The 18,239-nt window shown below is 37.7% G+C and overlaps 2 protein-coding genes across 2 annotated transcripts; both read right to left on the minus strand.

Annotated features, from left to right (window-relative positions):
• Window positions 1-7,624: 7,624 nt before the first annotated feature.
• LOC141376555 (E3 ubiquitin-protein ligase RBBP6-like) lies at window positions 7,625-8,365 on the minus strand. The gene is made up of 3 exons (XM_073916537.1): window positions 8,231-8,365; window positions 7,988-8,127; window positions 7,625-7,892 (listed from the first exon to the last, which is right to left on the minus strand). The coding sequence occupies exons 1-3, from the start codon at window positions 8,363-8,365 to the stop codon at window positions 7,718-7,720; spliced, it is 450 nt and encodes a 149-aa protein (XP_073772638.1). The 3' UTR covers window positions 7,625-7,717.
• A 30-nt stretch (window positions 8,366-8,395) lies between these two features.
• On the minus strand, window positions 8,396-9,414 carry si:dkey-27d5.5. Its single transcript, XM_073916540.1, has 4 exons — window positions 9,209-9,414; window positions 8,908-9,007; window positions 8,724-8,799; window positions 8,396-8,492 (listed from the first exon to the last, which is right to left on the minus strand). Exons 1-4 carry the CDS (start codon window positions 9,366-9,368, stop codon window positions 8,400-8,402), a joined length of 429 nt encoding a protein of 142 aa, XP_073772641.1. The 5' UTR covers window positions 9,369-9,414; the 3' UTR covers window positions 8,396-8,399.
• Between the last annotated feature and the right edge of the window lie 8,825 nt (window positions 9,415-18,239).

The raw sequence follows: 18,239 nt of genomic DNA on the forward strand, positions 1-18,239 counted from the left end.
TCCGCGATCTGCTTTGTATTGACGCCGACTTCGGATTTTATTTCATTTACTATCTGAGAATTTTTTTCCACCAGCTTCTCAAGTGTGTCTGACTTATTTTGCACGAGACGTGAAAGGTCCGAAATCTGGGAAAGGATGATCGTTGTATCTTTTCCCACACATCTGCGTTGTTTAGGGGCTGGTGATTCACAAGGAGTTTCTGGAAGAGATGGAAGTTCGACCTCCGCTGCCAGCATAAGTTCCTCAGAGTTAATATTCTGCTAAAGGTAGTCATGTAAATTGTCTGTAATCAATGCGTTAGAAGGGATTTTATCCAACTTTTCGGCCCTCGGCGAACTGCTATTTTGATTAGCCAAGTTAGCATGTTCTGTCTTTTCGGTCTTTCCAGCCTTTTTTCCTGCACTTTTTCTTTTCTCTGACCCTCCCATTGTCGTCTGTAACGGATCGCTATAATATCAGTTCAAGTTAACTTTTAATATACACTTTGCGAAACGTTAAACAGTTCAGTTTAAGTAGTTAGGATTGCGGAGCTCAACGAAACGCGTGCGATCAAGGAGCCATCTTGAAAGCGTCCGGTCTATTAAAGCATTAGTTCACTTCTATAAAAGTGAGTTTACCTCCACTAGAGGTCGCTGTGATGATCAGATTCTCCACAGCTCTGATTCTCTCAGCTCTCGCCGGGTTCAGTGGCGCGTGCCTGTAATCCAACCCAGCAAACATTTGGACGTCCGATTACCGCTGAAAAGACGTCGCTCCGTCACGTGTCGTCCTGGTTGAAAAGTAGTGCCAAAATGAAAATCCAACCGACGTCTTTTACGTCTTCTGGCCGTGAATCGCACGTCTTTTCTACACGGTCCCTGCACGTCGAAATATGTCATGTTCTGGACGTTTTCTGGTTGCTTTTAAAACGTGTTATTTCTTTATAATAAGTGTTTTAATAGCCTAATTATACATATAAAATAATCAAACTTATTATTTAAAGCTGTGAAATGCAATCAGGTCCAATTTCAGTCCAGTTATACCTAAACGTCTTTATAGCATTGTAATCACGTGTAAACCATAAGTAATACATTATTTAAGGATGCAATAGTGTTACGATTAAGCAAATTATTTATTGTGCATATAGTAACAGATGTACATCACTGTTAAACAGACACATCTAATAAGAATAAATAAAACAACAACACAGAAATATGGACAACACAAGTGAAATGTTATTTTAGAGTCTTTATTTCTACTATTCTCCAGCTCTTCCTGGAAGGTGCTTGCTGTGTTCCTCCATTGCTGCATCTTTTTCTGTGTCTGTAGCATCTGGACTCACTTCACAGCATCTGAGGAAGGAGAATATGATTTTGTATCATCTTAAAACTAAAAACTTACAACATATCAAGAATTACTGTCATGTTTCATGAATGAACAGCAATGTGCAGAGCAGTATCTAATGTCAATACATACATATTCCCTACTACTCATCATTTTACAACTGCCCATATCCACACATCCACAGTTTTGTGACAAGCAAAGACTGTCATTCATGGCTTACACTAAAATTATCATTTAATATTTTCAGTCTGCTTGACAGCCTGAGTCTGTACAAACATTTTAAAACATCTGAACATTAAAACAGGCATGTCTATAAGGAGACGTACAATGATGAATGACAGATGAAATCTACAGTTTTAATTATATAAAATGCTGGGTTAATTGTTGGGGTAGTAAAATATATTTTCCTGAAATATTGTGCAGAAATAAACACAAACAATGCAAGATAAATATGTACCCGTTTATCACTCTTTTAATCAGGCTCGGACAGAACATCCACCAACTCCGGACAGTTGCTGAACCTAAATGTGACACCAAAATCACAGTCAGAGCGATCCAGACAGACAGAGACACACATTCTGTCACATTTAAAACTTACACAGATCCAGTTCTTCTTTTTAACTTTGATAAACACTTCACAGGATCTCGCTCTCAGAATCCAGTCTCTTAACAGAACATGTAGACCTGCTGCAGTCCACAATGACAATTACTGTAACAGAGCAGCAGCTAACATCAGGCTCATGATGACGTTAACTTTTCTAGTTGCAATTATTTACTAAAGCGTTTATCAGAATATGCAATAAGATCACAATACTCACCATAGGTATAAAACTAGCTCTAGGTTTGCAAATGTGAACTCATACACATTATACACCTAAATAAACTTTTAAGCATTCAACAAGTTTCTCACCTACTCTGGAGTGTCCTCAGGGAGTGTGATGACAGAGGATCATTTGCACTGGAGACAATTCTACAGACAAACAAAACAACAGTGAGAAAGGTAATAATTCAATTATTTAATGAACAGAAAATAAATAAATGCAAAGCCTTATATGATTCTTACAGTCGGCCTGGAGAAAGAGTCTTGAATTCTCTCTGACAGATGACTGATTGTTATTGACCCTGCAAGACAAATTTGAACCTTAATGCAGTTTAATTAATTTACAGTACAAAAACTATTTTACAGGAGCAGTTAAAAGAAAAGTGGTTAGACTTTACCTGTTAAACCTCCACATGAGCTATAACACCTACATGCATATATTTACCATTTTATGTTAGTGTAAAATATTAAGTAAATAACTTTTTCATATACATGCTCATAAGTTTTGCTCTTATTGTTAATGACAGCCTATTAATGTAGGCTAAAATAAATTAATACTGGTATTGTAGTAAATGCTGGAGACATATCTACAATAGCATGATACTGTATAGCTTTTTGTTAGGTTTTCTAACAAATTCGTGCATTATTATCATTATTAAGATGTTTTATTTCTACACTATTCCACTCCAAACTCACCTAAAATAGTCATTTTCAGCTCTGACTGAACACACAGCAGGTGGATGATGGGCAGAGATGCTGGAAAACATGTTGACCAGCTGTCTTTGAGGACCAGTGTAGGAAGACCCTGATAAACTGCACCAGATTGCTGTGATAACATGACATATTGCTCAAACTCGACTTACTTTTAGCATAACGGCTAATTTTAGCCTACTCAAAGCAACGCCACATCGCTACTGACAATGTGCATCATTTATTTCAGTTTCTTCGAGTAAAACTCAATAATGTTATTAAATGAATACAAACTGTACTTACACGGTGGGAGATTTGTGATAATTGTCCAACTTTTCGCCGCGTCCTCATGTTCTCGTGGTGCTGAACAAAACCGGAAGAAAATGAGATTTGAAAACAGCGCCCTAGTATCTCGCGGCCGCGAGATTATGTTAGTCATATCGCGAGATTTGTTAGCGTTAGGTGCAAAAAATAAATAAAATTGCATTATGGTTTTAGAAACAGTGACGTTACTATCCTTTCACCGCACAGGACACTTTATGAATGTAATTGGTCAGTTGACAAGATGTAAATAAAAGTGATTTCTGTATTTCATAAAGATAAATCTGTTTTTAATGAGTTTAGATGCCTGAAATCTGTCCACGAACCCACTTGAGACACACATATATTAAGTGTATACCCAGATGTAAGTGCAATACTTTTTAATATTTCATAATTTCAGCAAGGGTTTATGATGGACTATAAATGCACGTGTAAAGGACGTCATTTTTGGACTTAATCAGGACATGGTATATATTAAACTACATGTACATTAAATCGTAAATACACGCAACCCCAAATATAAATAGACATGTTTAAATGTATACAAGCATATATTAATGCATTTTAGCACATGTTGTGCATTTGTGCCGTGCGTTCGCGACGAATTTTGGCTGTGGAAAGCACGTCGCTTTCAGACCATCAGTACACAGTTGATGCCGTCGCGGAGCGACATCTTTTGGCCGGGGAGAGCACATCGTCGTCCGACCAATGTTTGCTGGGAAGCTACTGGGAGGCTGAGGCTGCGGATCGCTTGAGCTCAGGGCTTCTGAAGGTGGCGAGGCAGTGGCGCAGTTTCTGTGTGGAGTTTGCATTTTCCCCCTGCCTTCACGTGGGTTTCCTCCGGGTGCTCCGGTTTCCCCCACAGTCCAAAGACATGCGGTACAGGTGAATTGGGTAGACTAAATTGTCCGTAGTGTATGAGTGTGTGTGTGTGTGTGGATGTTTCCCAAAGATGTGTTGCGGCTGGAAGGGCATCCGCTGCGTAAAAACTTGCTGGATAATAGTGAACTATAATGCTATTGTAAGTGAATGATTAGCACAGTTTATTAAAGCATTAGTTCACTTCTATAAAAGTGAGTTTTCCTCCACTAGAGGTCGCTGTGATGATCAGATTCTCCACAGCTCTGATTCTCTCAGCTCTCGCCGGGTTCAGTGGCGCGCGCCTGTAATCCAAGCTACTGGGAGGCTGAGGCTGCGGATCGCTTGAGCTCAGGGTTTCTGGACTGCAGTGGACTATGTCGATCGGGTATCCGCACTAAGTTCGGTATCGATATGGTGCTCCTGGGTGAGCTTGGGACCGCCAGGTCGTTTAAGGAGGAGTGAACCGGCCCAGGTTGGAAACGGAGCAGGTCAAAGCTCCCGTGCCGATCAGTAGTGGGATCGTGCCTGTGAATAGACACTTCAGTTCAACCTGAGCGACACAGAGAGACGCAGACTTTTACCTAAATTTTTTTTTTAAACTTTGATTTGTCTTTCTAACTGTAAAACTGAAGAAATAAAGATTTAGAGATGTATGATGACTATATGCATTATTAATAGTAAGTAATAATTAAAAGTTTACTAGCAGACTTCAGAAAGTTTATTTGTAAACAAAAATACAAAAATCATCTCAATTTCATGTCTATATTTTAAAAATATGCCTTAGACAGAAATATATTGAATTTAATTGAAAATATATCAAATTAAAAAATAAATATAGAGAATAATTTTACTTTAAACATAAATGGCACATTATAATTTTTGGCCCCATCAGAAACAAAAGTAACACACGGGTAGGTCACAACCAGATTTACTGGCTTCATCATGTTTGTTTTAATTATATCTGACTATGACATTGTTAATTTTTTTTTAATACCACCTGATATTGACGGTTAAAAAGCTTCCAGTACAAAATGGCATTTTTATTGATAAATTAGTTATAGAGTATTATGCCAAATGCAGTTTTAATCTAGAAAGTTTTGTTTAATAAAATAGAGGAGGGGGATATATTTAAGAAATTAATAACACTTAAAAATAGTAAAGCAACAGGGTTAGATAATATTCCAGTGCAGTTCCCTCAAAGACTCCCTAAATGCGTCACTCCGATGGTTACACATATTATCAATTTTTCTATTTGTCAAGGTAAAGTTGAAAAAAGCAAGAGTTATTCCTCTTTTTAAGAAAGGTAGTAGGTTTGAGGTTAATAATTCTAGGCTGGTATCAATTTTGAGTGCTTTGTCAAAAGGGAGGGAAAAAGTTATTTATTAGCAGATTGAAAAATATTGTTTAAAATGTGACGTATTGCAGAGTTTCAATCGGGTTTTAGAAAAATCATTCCACTGATTCAACAGTTTCTTTTATTTAACAAATTATATAAAGAGCGATATGGATAAAGGAAGTTAAGTGGGATGGTTTTCTTAGACCTGCAAAAAGCTTTCAATACAGTCGATCACAGGATATTGATTTTAAAAGTAAAGGCAATGGGTTTTGGTGTTTTGGCCTGTAAATGCATGAAGTCTTACCTTGAAAACAGATGTCAAATAGTAGATTTAAATGGTGTGTTTTCAGATTATTCGACCGTTTCTTATGGGGTTTCACAAGGCAGTGTTTTAGGTCCTTTGCTTTTTTAATATACATCAATGATTTGAAAATGGCCCGTTCAAAAAAGCTTTTGTTATTTGTGGATGATGCAGCAATAATTGTGTCTCATGAGAGGAAGGAATTTATTGAAAATGAAAAAAGTAAACAAACTGAGGAAGTCTCTTAATGGTTTAACCTTAATAAATTGTCCTTACACTTGTGTAAACCAGAATTTATTTTATATGGTTCAGCTGCGAAACTGAGAAAATGTGTCAGATCAGAGGTAAAAGTAGAGCATCAAATTAATGAACCCAAACATGAAGGGAAATATTTAGGTTCCATTTCAGACAGTAATTTGACAGGTGAGAAGATGGCTGTTATAGTCCATTCAAAAGTTCTAAAATTAAGTTTTTAGCAAGACAGACAGAGCTCTTAGATTTTCAAACTTTACAAATATTGGCTAGTGCATTAGTGCAGTCATACTTTGACTATGCTGCAGTCTTTTGGTACAGCAGTAGTTCCACAAAAATGAAAAATAAATTGCAGACGGCCCAAAATAAGTTGCAGAATTGTTATCAAAGTACTTCTACTGACACATTTAAATAATGAATATTATAGTCAAACTAATTTATTAAAAGTTGGAAAAAGGGTCACTTTTCTGAAATTGGTGATGGTGTTTAAGATTTTAAAATATTTAATTATTAAGTTTTAGTTAGTGAGGTACACTGTCATTCTACAAGAGCGAGTAGCAGGGGTATTTGTCCTTGTAGATTTAATAGTGAAACAGGTAGAAAGTCTTTTCTGTGTACTGTTGCTTGGAATATACTGCCGAGGAGTTTTAAAGAGATTCAATTTGAGAGTTTTTAGAGAGGAAATTAAAAAATGGCTGTTTTTCGGTTGAAGTTGAGGATTTTTGTTGTGCTGAGTTTCTGAGCTGATGATGTTTGCACTTTATGATTTGCTCGTTCATTTTTTAAGAATATCGATGACCACGATGGAAATCAGCCTGTGGCTTTATTGTGTATTTTATCCTCGACAGTTTTTAAGATATGAATGTCAAACTGGACTTGTTTGTGTATTTTTGTTAAAATTGTCAAATAAAATCAATCAATCAATTTATTCATTCATTTTCATTTAGCTTAGTCCCTTTATTAATCTGGGGTCGCCACAGCGGAATGAACTGCCAACTTATCCAGCATATTTTTTACACAGCGGATACCCTTCCAGCTGCAACCCAGTACTGGGAAATATCCATACACCCTCATTTACACACACACACACACACACACACACACACACACACACACACACACACACACTATGGCTAATTTAGTTTATTCATTCACCTACAGCATAGCACATGGGCTTGGAGCACCCAGAGGATGAACACGGAGAGAACAAACAAACTCCACACAGAAATGCCATCTGACCCAGTCGGGACTCCCACCAGCAGCCTTCCTACAGTGAGGCCATGTGTATATATATATATATAAAGATACATTATTTTTTCCCTTAATAGCTACATTTTAAAGAAATCTATTTGCTTAAGTCAGCTGAACAGTAAACAACAACAGCAATAGAAACCACCAAAGGACACCATATGAACACAGCCAAAATGACTTATTAGAGCATGCACATCTTTGTCATTCCAATGGATTTTTAAAAATATGTACATGCCGCCTTTTCTCTTTCCCCTTAATGAGGAAAACTATTGAATTCTATAAAAGCTGTTCAGCGTTTTATTTTTTTCAGATTAACATTCAATAAACTTAAACTAAAAGTTTTAGATTGTGAGCAGGACAGCACACTGGTTCTCCCGCAGCATGTTTGTTCATCATTTCTATCTTAATGTGTTGATCATTTTCTTTTGTGTTTCTGTATTGTGTGAAGGTCAACCAGTCCACAGTTTATGCTGCTATAATCTTTATTCAGTTTTATTCATAAACTATGTACAATATATACACTGTGCTCACGTCGACTCCAGGTCTCTTGGGTGAAGGTCTCTCAGTGACGTGGTCTCTTCTGGTCGCCGTGCGTCTCTGGTGGAGATGGGGAGCGGGAACGTTTCCCTCTGGCGTCCTGGACTGAAGATGCTGCACCAGCTGAGGAAGAGGAGGATAGTGGCTTGGTCTGGCAGGAGAAGGACGGCCTCTTTTTCTTCTCAGCAGCATAGGCCTCACTGAACAGATCGAGCGCAAACACACACAAGCAGACATAATGTGAGATTTTCACAAACAATAGAACATGCTGCAATGCCAAGTACAGTTTACTCACGCGTCTATGATGGGAATGACGTATTTGCGGCTGCCGTCCATCATGACTCCCTTTCGGTTTGGGTCGTCCACCTCCAACAGGAAGCTGCGGGGAATCCCTGTGCTCCTCCGGATGCGCTTAAGCGGAGCAGAGCTGCTGCCCTGTGAATTCATGAGTGACAGTCAAACTACAGAGCAAACAATCTGACTGATGGAGACAAGAGCTCAAGTTCACAGCAACCATAAGCTTAGAAAACCCAGTTACCCCTTTAGAGGGGCAGTGCCTAATGTGGTGTCCTGGGATCCCACAGTGAAAGCAGACATAGTTGGGTGGAAGAAGCCCAAGCAGTGTCATGGCCTCACTGATGAACATCAGAACCATGAGAATCAGCTCTAACATTTCTCACAAACCAAACCTGTCAGTGTCTGAACGCTCACCTGCTGGAGTAGTAGCACAGACTGGACTGGTACATCACCGCTTTTAGCTTGTCCTCCTCTGATGCCTTTGCCTCAGCCAGATTCTCAGTCTGTTTCACAGGCATTTGCACATTAGAATTTTATTTCACTGATTTGCTCTAAATAAACACCCTCAAATCTCCCTAAGAAGCTGTGTGTGTTTGTGTGTTTGTGTGTATTGTTGTTTGCTAAACACTGTGTATTGATATTCTGCACAACATGTCATTATGACGCCTCAAATGCAAACACTGCAGTTCAATACAGAGCAGCACAGTGGGGTGAATTAATCATTTGTTCAATACCTTCAACAGCTGCTCCAGTGAGAGGAGTGAAGAATCACCTGTTTGAGAAGATTTAGCTGATGGTCCAGCTTGATGTCTGCAAAACAAAACAAAGGAGCTTGTGTGACCAAAACACCACAGACAGACTCAAACTCTTGATATAACATCTATCAGAGGATGATTGCACTCATTTCACATAACTTACCCAACAAATCTTCTGTTGGAGGACTTAAGTCCAGCCGCAGGGACCCGTCTGATGATGACCGATGTGTTTTTAGGGATGAGAGCATCATCATCTGTGTATTCTGACAGCAAAATAAAGTTTGAATATAGTAATAATTATTTACCATGGTATACTTTGAGTGCCATTAGCATTTTAAAACACTCAGAACATCACTATATGTCACCATCAGAGTCATGATAACACATGTCAGCTTCTACAAGTCTGTCTGATAACACATCTAATGTTAGTGTATTATAGTTTAAGTGGCTTTTCCTCATCTCACCTTCATCAGTTTGGGCTTTGCTGATCTTCAGCTGGCAGAACTTCAGCCTCTCGCGCCTCATGATCTGCCGCTTCAGCTCTCCCGCAGTGATGTTGAGGCCCTCAAACTGGAGCGAGTCGTAGGTGAGTCGACTCTGAAACCTGTAATGAACACAAGACATACTGAACACAAAACACAGTGTGATAACAAGGGTCAAACCTGAATGAAGGGAGAAGAAGACGATCAATCGATGTATCCAACAATCAATAATCTGGGAATCAGTTGCCACGAAGGACGCCGAGATCAGATGCCAATGAGCGAAGTTCAAAACAACACAAAAAGAACCGTTGCCATGGATATTGACGATCACGTGACGAGGCGCTAAAAACTTCCGCGTTATTTTCTCATTAATAATAGTGAAATCATTACTATGATAATAATAAAATAAACAGCAGAACAGTTGGCCATCTCTGAATAATAAACAGTGGCGTTTCCTTACATGAATGATTCAGGACTCTGTATAGAGTCGGGCGAGTCACTGAATCAGTAGCTGCGTCCCAAATCGCATACTTATGCACTATTTTACGCCATTTTGTAGTATAAATAGTGTAAGTAGTGTGTTCACATTGAAAACTCTCAAAATAATAAGTGCACTTTAATTACCCGGATGATGCACTCATTCAGCCGGTATAATGAAGTGTGTAATGATGGACACTTCACGCACTCAACGACCGCAGGTTTGCTTACGTAGCGGAAGGGGCGGAGCTATCTGACGCACATGTTGAATAACTTTATTTATTTTGGATGGTGAGAGCAAAATTCTCCTACAAGAGTGATTATAGCGCCTCCCGATGGTGAATGCGGTTATACTCACGGCAGGTATTATTTGATAATTCAGTCGTTTATTTCACTGATTTGGCAACAGTCAAACGTCATCAGGGAAACGGTTTGAATTTCCGCTTAGTAAAAAAACATTAGTGTGCCATTTGGGACAACACTACATACATATACTATCCTGTTGAGTGTGTAAGTGCATAAGTACATAGTGCATGAGTGCATAGTGTATAGTGTGCCATTTGGGACGCAGCTAATGATTCGTGGCTGAATGAATCACTTAAAGCTTCACTCGATTAAAGAGGTCTCTTGCTGCCACCTATTGGCGATTTGTTTTTCCGTTTTAAAGTAATTTAACACTTTTTAAAAACACCTTTAAATGTATTTTCTACAAATGTTCATCTCTGTATGTTAAAATGATTTAAAACTCTCTAAGCTCATCATTTATTTGTTTGCCCTTGATCTTCATTATGTGTTACAGTTTTTTTTCCAATTGTTTTGCCACAAATTTCAGAACCCTGATGTCAATTAAAAAAACTCTAGACACAAAATCCTAAACAGTCACTACTTTTAACACTCTCCAGTGTTCTGCATACAGCATTCATTCCCTTAAAGAAGTCTTGCATTTGCAGGATCATTGATTCACATAATCCTTTTATAATACAAATACTACAGGAACACTACTTTAGATCACCAGCAGCACACAAGATGTACATCGCTTCAATATACAATCATTAACAATCATTAAATATTGTTGTTTAAAATATATGATACAGGTTTCATTATGGTCTATAAGTGTAAAGGGAAACAGTGCAGACAGTGGATATACTGAACTAGTTTTATTCATTCCATCATAATGTTGGTTTACTGTATTTTTTTTTTCTCACTTCACGTCCCCATATAGAAAGCTGATAAATGGCATGATATATGGTCCCATCTGCAAATTACATTATTATAAAATGTCATAATAGTCAATAATTTGTCAAAATAGTGAAAAAAATCATTGTTTATATTATTTTCAACCATATCATATATATATATATATATATATATATATATATATATATATATATATATATATATATATATATATATATATATATATATATATATATATATTTGTAGGGGTAAAATATATAACATAATGGATCATATATATATACGTAACATATATGTACATATTTGTAATTCTAATATTTTAACAAATGGCAATATTTTGACATGTATAACATATTTTATATATGTAAAATTCATATGAACTATTATGTCACATATGTAATTTGCATATATTTCTATATATCAGATTTCTATTTTGGGATTTTGTGTTACCATCAGTCTGGTCTTGTGGATTTGGTCACGGGTTCTCCTCTACATTTCAGTGGTGTTTTCATTACTCAGAAATCTTGGAAAGAACCTTCTGTCAATGTAAATCCAGGCCTGACATTGGTTTGCTGTGACTGGGCTTTCTTACAGTGATGTCAAATATATAAACATTGTCTGTAAAAGTGGTACACAGAACAAAGAAATCATAAATATGGACTAAGGATGAATAAAGATGACATCTATAGATAATGTAGTTCAGTTGGGTCATCTTCTGTGGTAACTGATGTCATTTGATCTATCCTGATTATTTCATCATCTAAACATGTAATATTGTACATCAGTTTCCCCACATCAACAATAATGCAGCAGTTATTCATCATTTGGAGTGCTTGTATCAGTTGATAATAACATCATGTGAAGTAAATGAATACATGGTTATTTCAATTGTAATGTTTGAGTTGCATTTTGAAATGGGATCAATTTGAAGTTTAATTGTGTTATATTGAAAAGGTGATTTTAGTTCAATGAATAAAGTATGTTTGACTTGTGTGTGTTGTATCCAAGCATTTGAAAAAAGAGTTAAAAGTTTTGCAAAAACGTACAATTTTGGCAAAGGTTGTGAATTTTGTGTCTAGACTTTTAAAAATTGACACCAAAGTTCTGAAATTTGTGGCAAAATAATTGTAAAAAACTGTAATAAAAAAAGAGAAAGGACAAATCTTATAGATGATGAGCACAAATCTGAAAGCATCTGTGGATCTGTCACAATCCACTCATTTATTATCATTACTGTGGGTTTCTTCATCACAAAAATAAGCCCATATACATGTAAATAAATAAAACACCACAAGCAGATTTAAAACATCAGAATCTGCAGAACAAGGATCAGCACTGACCTTTCCAAGAAGAAGAGCGACTGCAGCAGGCTTGAACTGAAAGGCTGATTCATATTATTGAGTGTTTCTAATTCAAAAACTCTTTTGTTTAGGGTTAGTGATTCAGATCTCATTTAATGTTTACAGAATATTGAAAAATGATTTACAGACCTAATTTGCATCAATGAATTAAAACAAAACAAGAAGACTGCAATGAATAATCCCTGATATAAGGATCATTTCTAATCATTTATCAGATTTACCATTGTTTTAATTATTACGAAAAATCTGTGAAATGCAAATTTTACTCATGCAAAAAAAATATTACAGACAATGGATTATCAAATTATGAATTCCTAATAGTGAAGGTGGCGAGGCAGTGGTGCAGTTTCTGTGTGGAGTTTGCATGTTCTCCCTGCCTTCACGTGGGTTTCCTCCGGGTGCTCCGGTTTCCCCCACAGTCCAAAGACATGCGGTACAGGTGAATTGGGTAGACTAAATTGTCCGTAGTGTATGAGTATGTGTGTGGATGTTTCCCAGAGATGGGTTGCGACTGGAAGGGCATCTGCTGCGAAAAAACTTGCTGGATAAGTTGGCGGTTCATTCCGCTTTTTAATAAAGGGACTAAGCCGACAAGAAAATTAATGAATGAATAATAGTGAAGGTATTATACTAATAGTGAACTATATTGCTATTGTAAGTGAATTATTAGCACAGGGTATTAAAGCATTAGTTCACTTCTATAAAAGTGAGTTTTCCTCCACTAGAGGTCGCTGTGATGATCAGATTCTCCATAGCTCTGATTCTCTCAGCTCTCGCCGGGTTCAGTCAGTGGCGCGCGCCTGTAATCCAAGCTACTGGGAGGCTGATCGCTTGAGCTCAGGGTTTCTGGGCTCCAGTGGACTATGTCGATTGGGTGTCCGCACTAAGTTCGGTATCGATATGGAGCTCCTGGGTGAGCTCGAGACCCCCAGGTCGTTTAAGGAGGAGTGAACCGGCCCAGGTCAAGTGGTCCTCACTGCAGAGCTATTTGGGCAGAGCTGAGCTCCAGCAAGGGGGAGCTTGAGCTCTCGCTCCTCCTTTCTTGCGCTTCTTCTACGAGTGATGTCACTGGGGGTAGGTGTACGCATTAAAACAGCTTATCCGCCTGTTAAGTGTGACGTCACGCGAAGCGGCTTCCGGGTCCAAGCGCTCTATTCAACTGAATGGGGAGACTCATGAAATGGTAATAATAAAGTTTTACAAAGCGATTTAAGGCTTTCGAAAATCACGATCGCAATATCATGCCTAATATCCGATGGCCAGAAAGTGATTTTTTTTTTTTTAAATTGTTACATTTTTGGTATTTTTTATGCAGCAAGCCCAGAGATTGTTGTGTACACTATGATTTTATATAAAATTAACTTTAATGTGTGATAGGAATAAAACGTGATCATAAACAAATGATTTCTCCACTCAAATGAGTGGCGGCTTGGACCCGGAAACAGTATACATACGTCACAAACACGTCACCATTTAACAAGCGGATAGGAGGAGGAGCTAGAGCTCATGCTCCCCCTCGCTGGAGATCAGCTCTGCTCAAATGGCTCTGCAGCGAGCAGCGTCTCGCCCAGGTCGGACACGGAGCAGCAGGCACGTGCACACATAGGGCTCAACCTGTGCAGTGCACATGCCCTTTTTAGTCTTGGATAGAAAGTGCCCTTCCAAAAGGATCAAAAGTGCCCCCGTGACGCGGCACACCTTCCGTCCCGCCCTTCAGTAGGCGTGCGACAACACCGCTCTTGAGTACGCGCGCGGCAACACAGCTGATCAGTACGCGCGCGATAACACCGCTCTTCAGTACGCGCGCATCCACTCTGCAGATCTGCAGCACCCAATTTTAATTTTTTAAAGTAAAGTAAAGTAAAGTAAATTTTACTTTAAACATAAATGGCACATTATAATTTTTGACCCCATCAGAAACAAAAGTAACACACGGGTAAGTCACAACCAGATTTACTGGCTTCATCATGTTTGTTTCAATTATATCTGACTATGACATTGTTAATTATTTTATTTAATACCAGCTGATATTGACGGTTAAAAAGCTTCCAGTACAAAATGGCATTTTTATTGATAAATTAGTTATAGAGTTTTAGTCTATAAAGTTTTGTGTTTAATAAAGTAGAAGAGGGGGATTTATTTAAGAAATTAATAACACCTAAAAATAGTAAAGCAACAGGGTTAGATAATATTCCAGTGCAGTTCCCTCAAAGACTCCCTAAGGGCTCTATTTTGACGGTCCATGCGCAGAGCGCAAAACACAGGGCGCAAAAGCTTTCAGGGTGTGTCAGAATGCATTTTTGCTAATTTAAGGACATGAAAATCCGCTTTGCGCCATAGCGCATGGTCTAAAAGGGTTGAGTTTATTTTCTTAATGAGTTATAGGTGTGTTTTGAGAATTAACCAATTAGAGTCTCATCTCCCATTACCTTTAAGAGCCAGCTGCGTCGCGTAAAGGAAGTCTAAGTGGAAAATCTGAGCATTTCACTAGCAAACAGTAAACAGTTTTTTTAACAGAAAACTGTTAAACAGAGCATCTACTGCGAGAGAATGAGAGATAAAAGATCACTTTCACTTTCGCTCTTGGATAGGGAAACCTTTACGCAAAGACATCAAATAGTCTATAAATAATTGTGTTTGTCAAGCGCAAATATTCGTTTCAAAACTATTTCTAAATTCAGTTCTAATTTCAAACAAACGAATAAATGATCAATATTAATGAAGTGTGCTCAAAAACCTGAGTTATATCCTAAAACACATGCTATGCCCCTTATGGTCTAAAACATGACAGGTGGGCAAATCTAAGCTTGTTTTTAATAAAACAAATATAAATATGGATTTAATAAATAATACTGCTAATAATAATAACATTATACAAAAGCAAATTGTTATGAATGAACTGATAAAGCCTCCCGAGATGAAGAAGACATAAAAGCAGTGATTTTTCATATCTATGTAGGCTAGAAAATAATATGTTTTGTAATATTTTAATCCTTTATATTTAAATCCTATATCTATTCTTTTTATATCCTGTATATATATATCCTTAATATTTAAATGTTTTTATATGTAAAGATATTTGCCTATTGCTCTCTTAGTGTGGTTTATTCATAAACTAATTTCGAGAGGATCACGGGCTTATAATCAAAACGGCTGGCTCCTTGTTAGCTACGTAATCAGCCCTATTAGATGATTACGCAAGCATTATAAATAACCTGAGTTTTTTACTCCAGTTATCTTCGTCTTGAAGCTTGCTTCCCGCTACAAAACGCTCCAGCATTGCACCATTTAACCTATCGATACAGAAGAACAAACAACAACAACAACAACAACAACAAACAAACAACAACAACTCCAGCCAGAACTCCACTCTCCCTGAGAATTCAGTCGCAGCCTCGCCAAAATTGAGCCAGAATTCCCGCAAAAACGCCGGTGCTGCCCACCAGCTCTTCCACCTCCAGTCCGCAGTCCACAACTCCACCTAAACTCTCTAGGCGTCGACGATCCAAAACATCGCAAAAGCCTAACTCACTGCTTCCTAGCGGTGCACCCTCGGTAACGTATAGCACGCTTTTAAGGGGAAGCATCGCGGAAATAACTAATCTCCATCAAAGACTAAACCCATTTATAAATCTTTTAAAAACAAGATTCGCGTGATTAGAAGATTCATAAGAACTCGCCCTTCAAGCCCGTCCACAAATCCATAAGTAAATCACTGCAAAGATCACGACATTAGTCCACGACATATTGATACGTCGATGAAGCGTGCTGTTATCATCCAAACTAGTCTCTGGTGTGCCGCAGTGTCTTCTCACAACACTGGTAAACAAACTTGGCCTACGATCTTGATTGACGCCCCATCGAGCCAATAGCTGAAGGAGCAGCGCCCTCATCCAATGCGCTTTTAAAACTCGATATGGTTCCGCCCTCTCAACAATTCATGAATGAACCCAGCCATAAAAGACTCGTGAATGAACTGAGACGGATATACTTGCGAATTAAGTTAAGATTAAGAAGTTAAGATTCCTAACATGTATTTAAACAAATGAAGTAAAGCCCATAACAAACATTCCATTCATACAGTTTCCACTAAGTAGTGAATTAAGTTAAGCGTTTGATGTTGGGATTTGATATAATAAATAAATAAATTGACAAAATAATAAATGAATGAATAAATAATAATAAGAATAATAATATAAAAAAATAATAATAAAATAAAAAAATAAATAAAATAAATTAAAAACCTCTGCCAGATCTAATAGCATTTAACTTCTGTAAAGACTATTACCCAACCAGTGAGAATTTAACACAAAAGTCCAATCGTAATACGCCAACGACCCATACTTGCATATACAGTGCCATATGTAACTTATAATGGCACGCCGGTTGGAGGTGAAAATGGTAAAGAAACTAACTTCTCGCTTGACTGCATGAATAGGACATTTAAATAAATCTTCAAGAAGAACTTCTAGGACCACCAGACAAGCTACACCCCAAATCCCCAGCTCTGCATCCACCTGCTATCCTGTGGGGGAACAAATGCCCACCTCTATCATCCTCGCACACTGCGACAACGAAGCTCACAATTGTCCATGCTCTTATTAAGATGCCTTGCATAGATATCAGCTACAACAATTTTGTCATGTCTGCTATACATGTATCATGTTGTAAAATTTAATTTCTGATTTTCTCTTGTTTCTCATTCCAGAGATTAGGACAGCCGGCCCAGAAGCTGACCTTCATCCAACCTATTACACTCCACATCCATTCCAAATGCAATCACAATCTACACAAGGATGCATTTCCAATCATACAGTCCACATCCACAATGCCATATTCACACTAGTCTTTGGGTTTTGAGATTCTCTGAATTAACATCAGTTGCAATCCCACAATCCACCTCACCATATCTGATCTGACTGGAGGAACACTATCTCTCTCCATTAAGCAAGCAAACCGATTAATTCGGCAAAGCACGTTCTATATACATTTTCGACATCCCTTCCCCCACTCACACAATTCAAATGTTTTAAAAGTGATACTAAGAATAAGCACAACTTGAACTATCCCATACACCCATACATTTTCACTCACCACAGTTCCAACTTATTTAGGGGTTGCCTAAATTTTTCTATTATTGCAGCAGGGATGCTCTAAGCAAGCTCTATACACTTACAAGTCCAATAACACTCGTCACACTGCCCTGCACTAATACAGCAATGACAGGTGAGAAGATGGCTGTTATAGTCCAATCAAAAGTTCTAAAATTAAGTTTTTAGCAAGACAGACAGAGCTTTTAGATTTTCAAACTTTACAAATATTGGCTAGTGCATTAGTGCAGTCATACTTTGACTATGCTGCAGTCTTTTGGTACAGCAGTAGTTCCACAAAAATTTAAAAAATAAATTGCAGACGGCCAAAAATAAGTTGCAGAATTGTTATCAAAGTACTTCCACACACACACACATTTAAATAATGAATATTATACTCAAATTAATATATTAAAAGTTGGAAAAAGGGTCACTTTTCTGAAATTGGTGATGGTGTTTCAGATTTTAAAGAAAATGGTCCCAAAATATTTACTTATTAAGTTTTAGTTAGTGAGGTACACTGTCATTCTACAAGAGCGAGTAGCAGGGGTATTTGTCCTTGTAGATTTAAGAGTGAAACAGGTAGAAAGTCTTTTCTGTGTACTGTTGCTTGGAATATACTGCCGAGGAGTTTTAAAGAGATTCAATTTGAGAGTTTTTAGAGAGGAAATTAAAAATGGCTGTTTTACGGTTGAAGTTGAGGATTTTTGTTGTGCTGAGTTTCTGAGCTGATGATGTTTGCACTTTATGATTTGCTCGTTCGTTTTTTAAGAATATCGACGACCACGATGGAAATCAGCCTGTGGCTTTATTGTGTATTTTATCCTCGACAGTTTTTAAGATATTAATGTCAAACTGGCCTTGTTTGTATATTTTTGTTAAAATTGT

This window comes from Danio rerio, chromosome 11 (assembly GCF_049306965.1).
Source record: "Danio rerio strain Tuebingen ecotype United States chromosome 11, GRCz12tu, whole genome shotgun sequence".
NCBI lineage: Eukaryota > Metazoa > Chordata > Actinopteri > Cypriniformes > Danionidae > Danio > Danio rerio.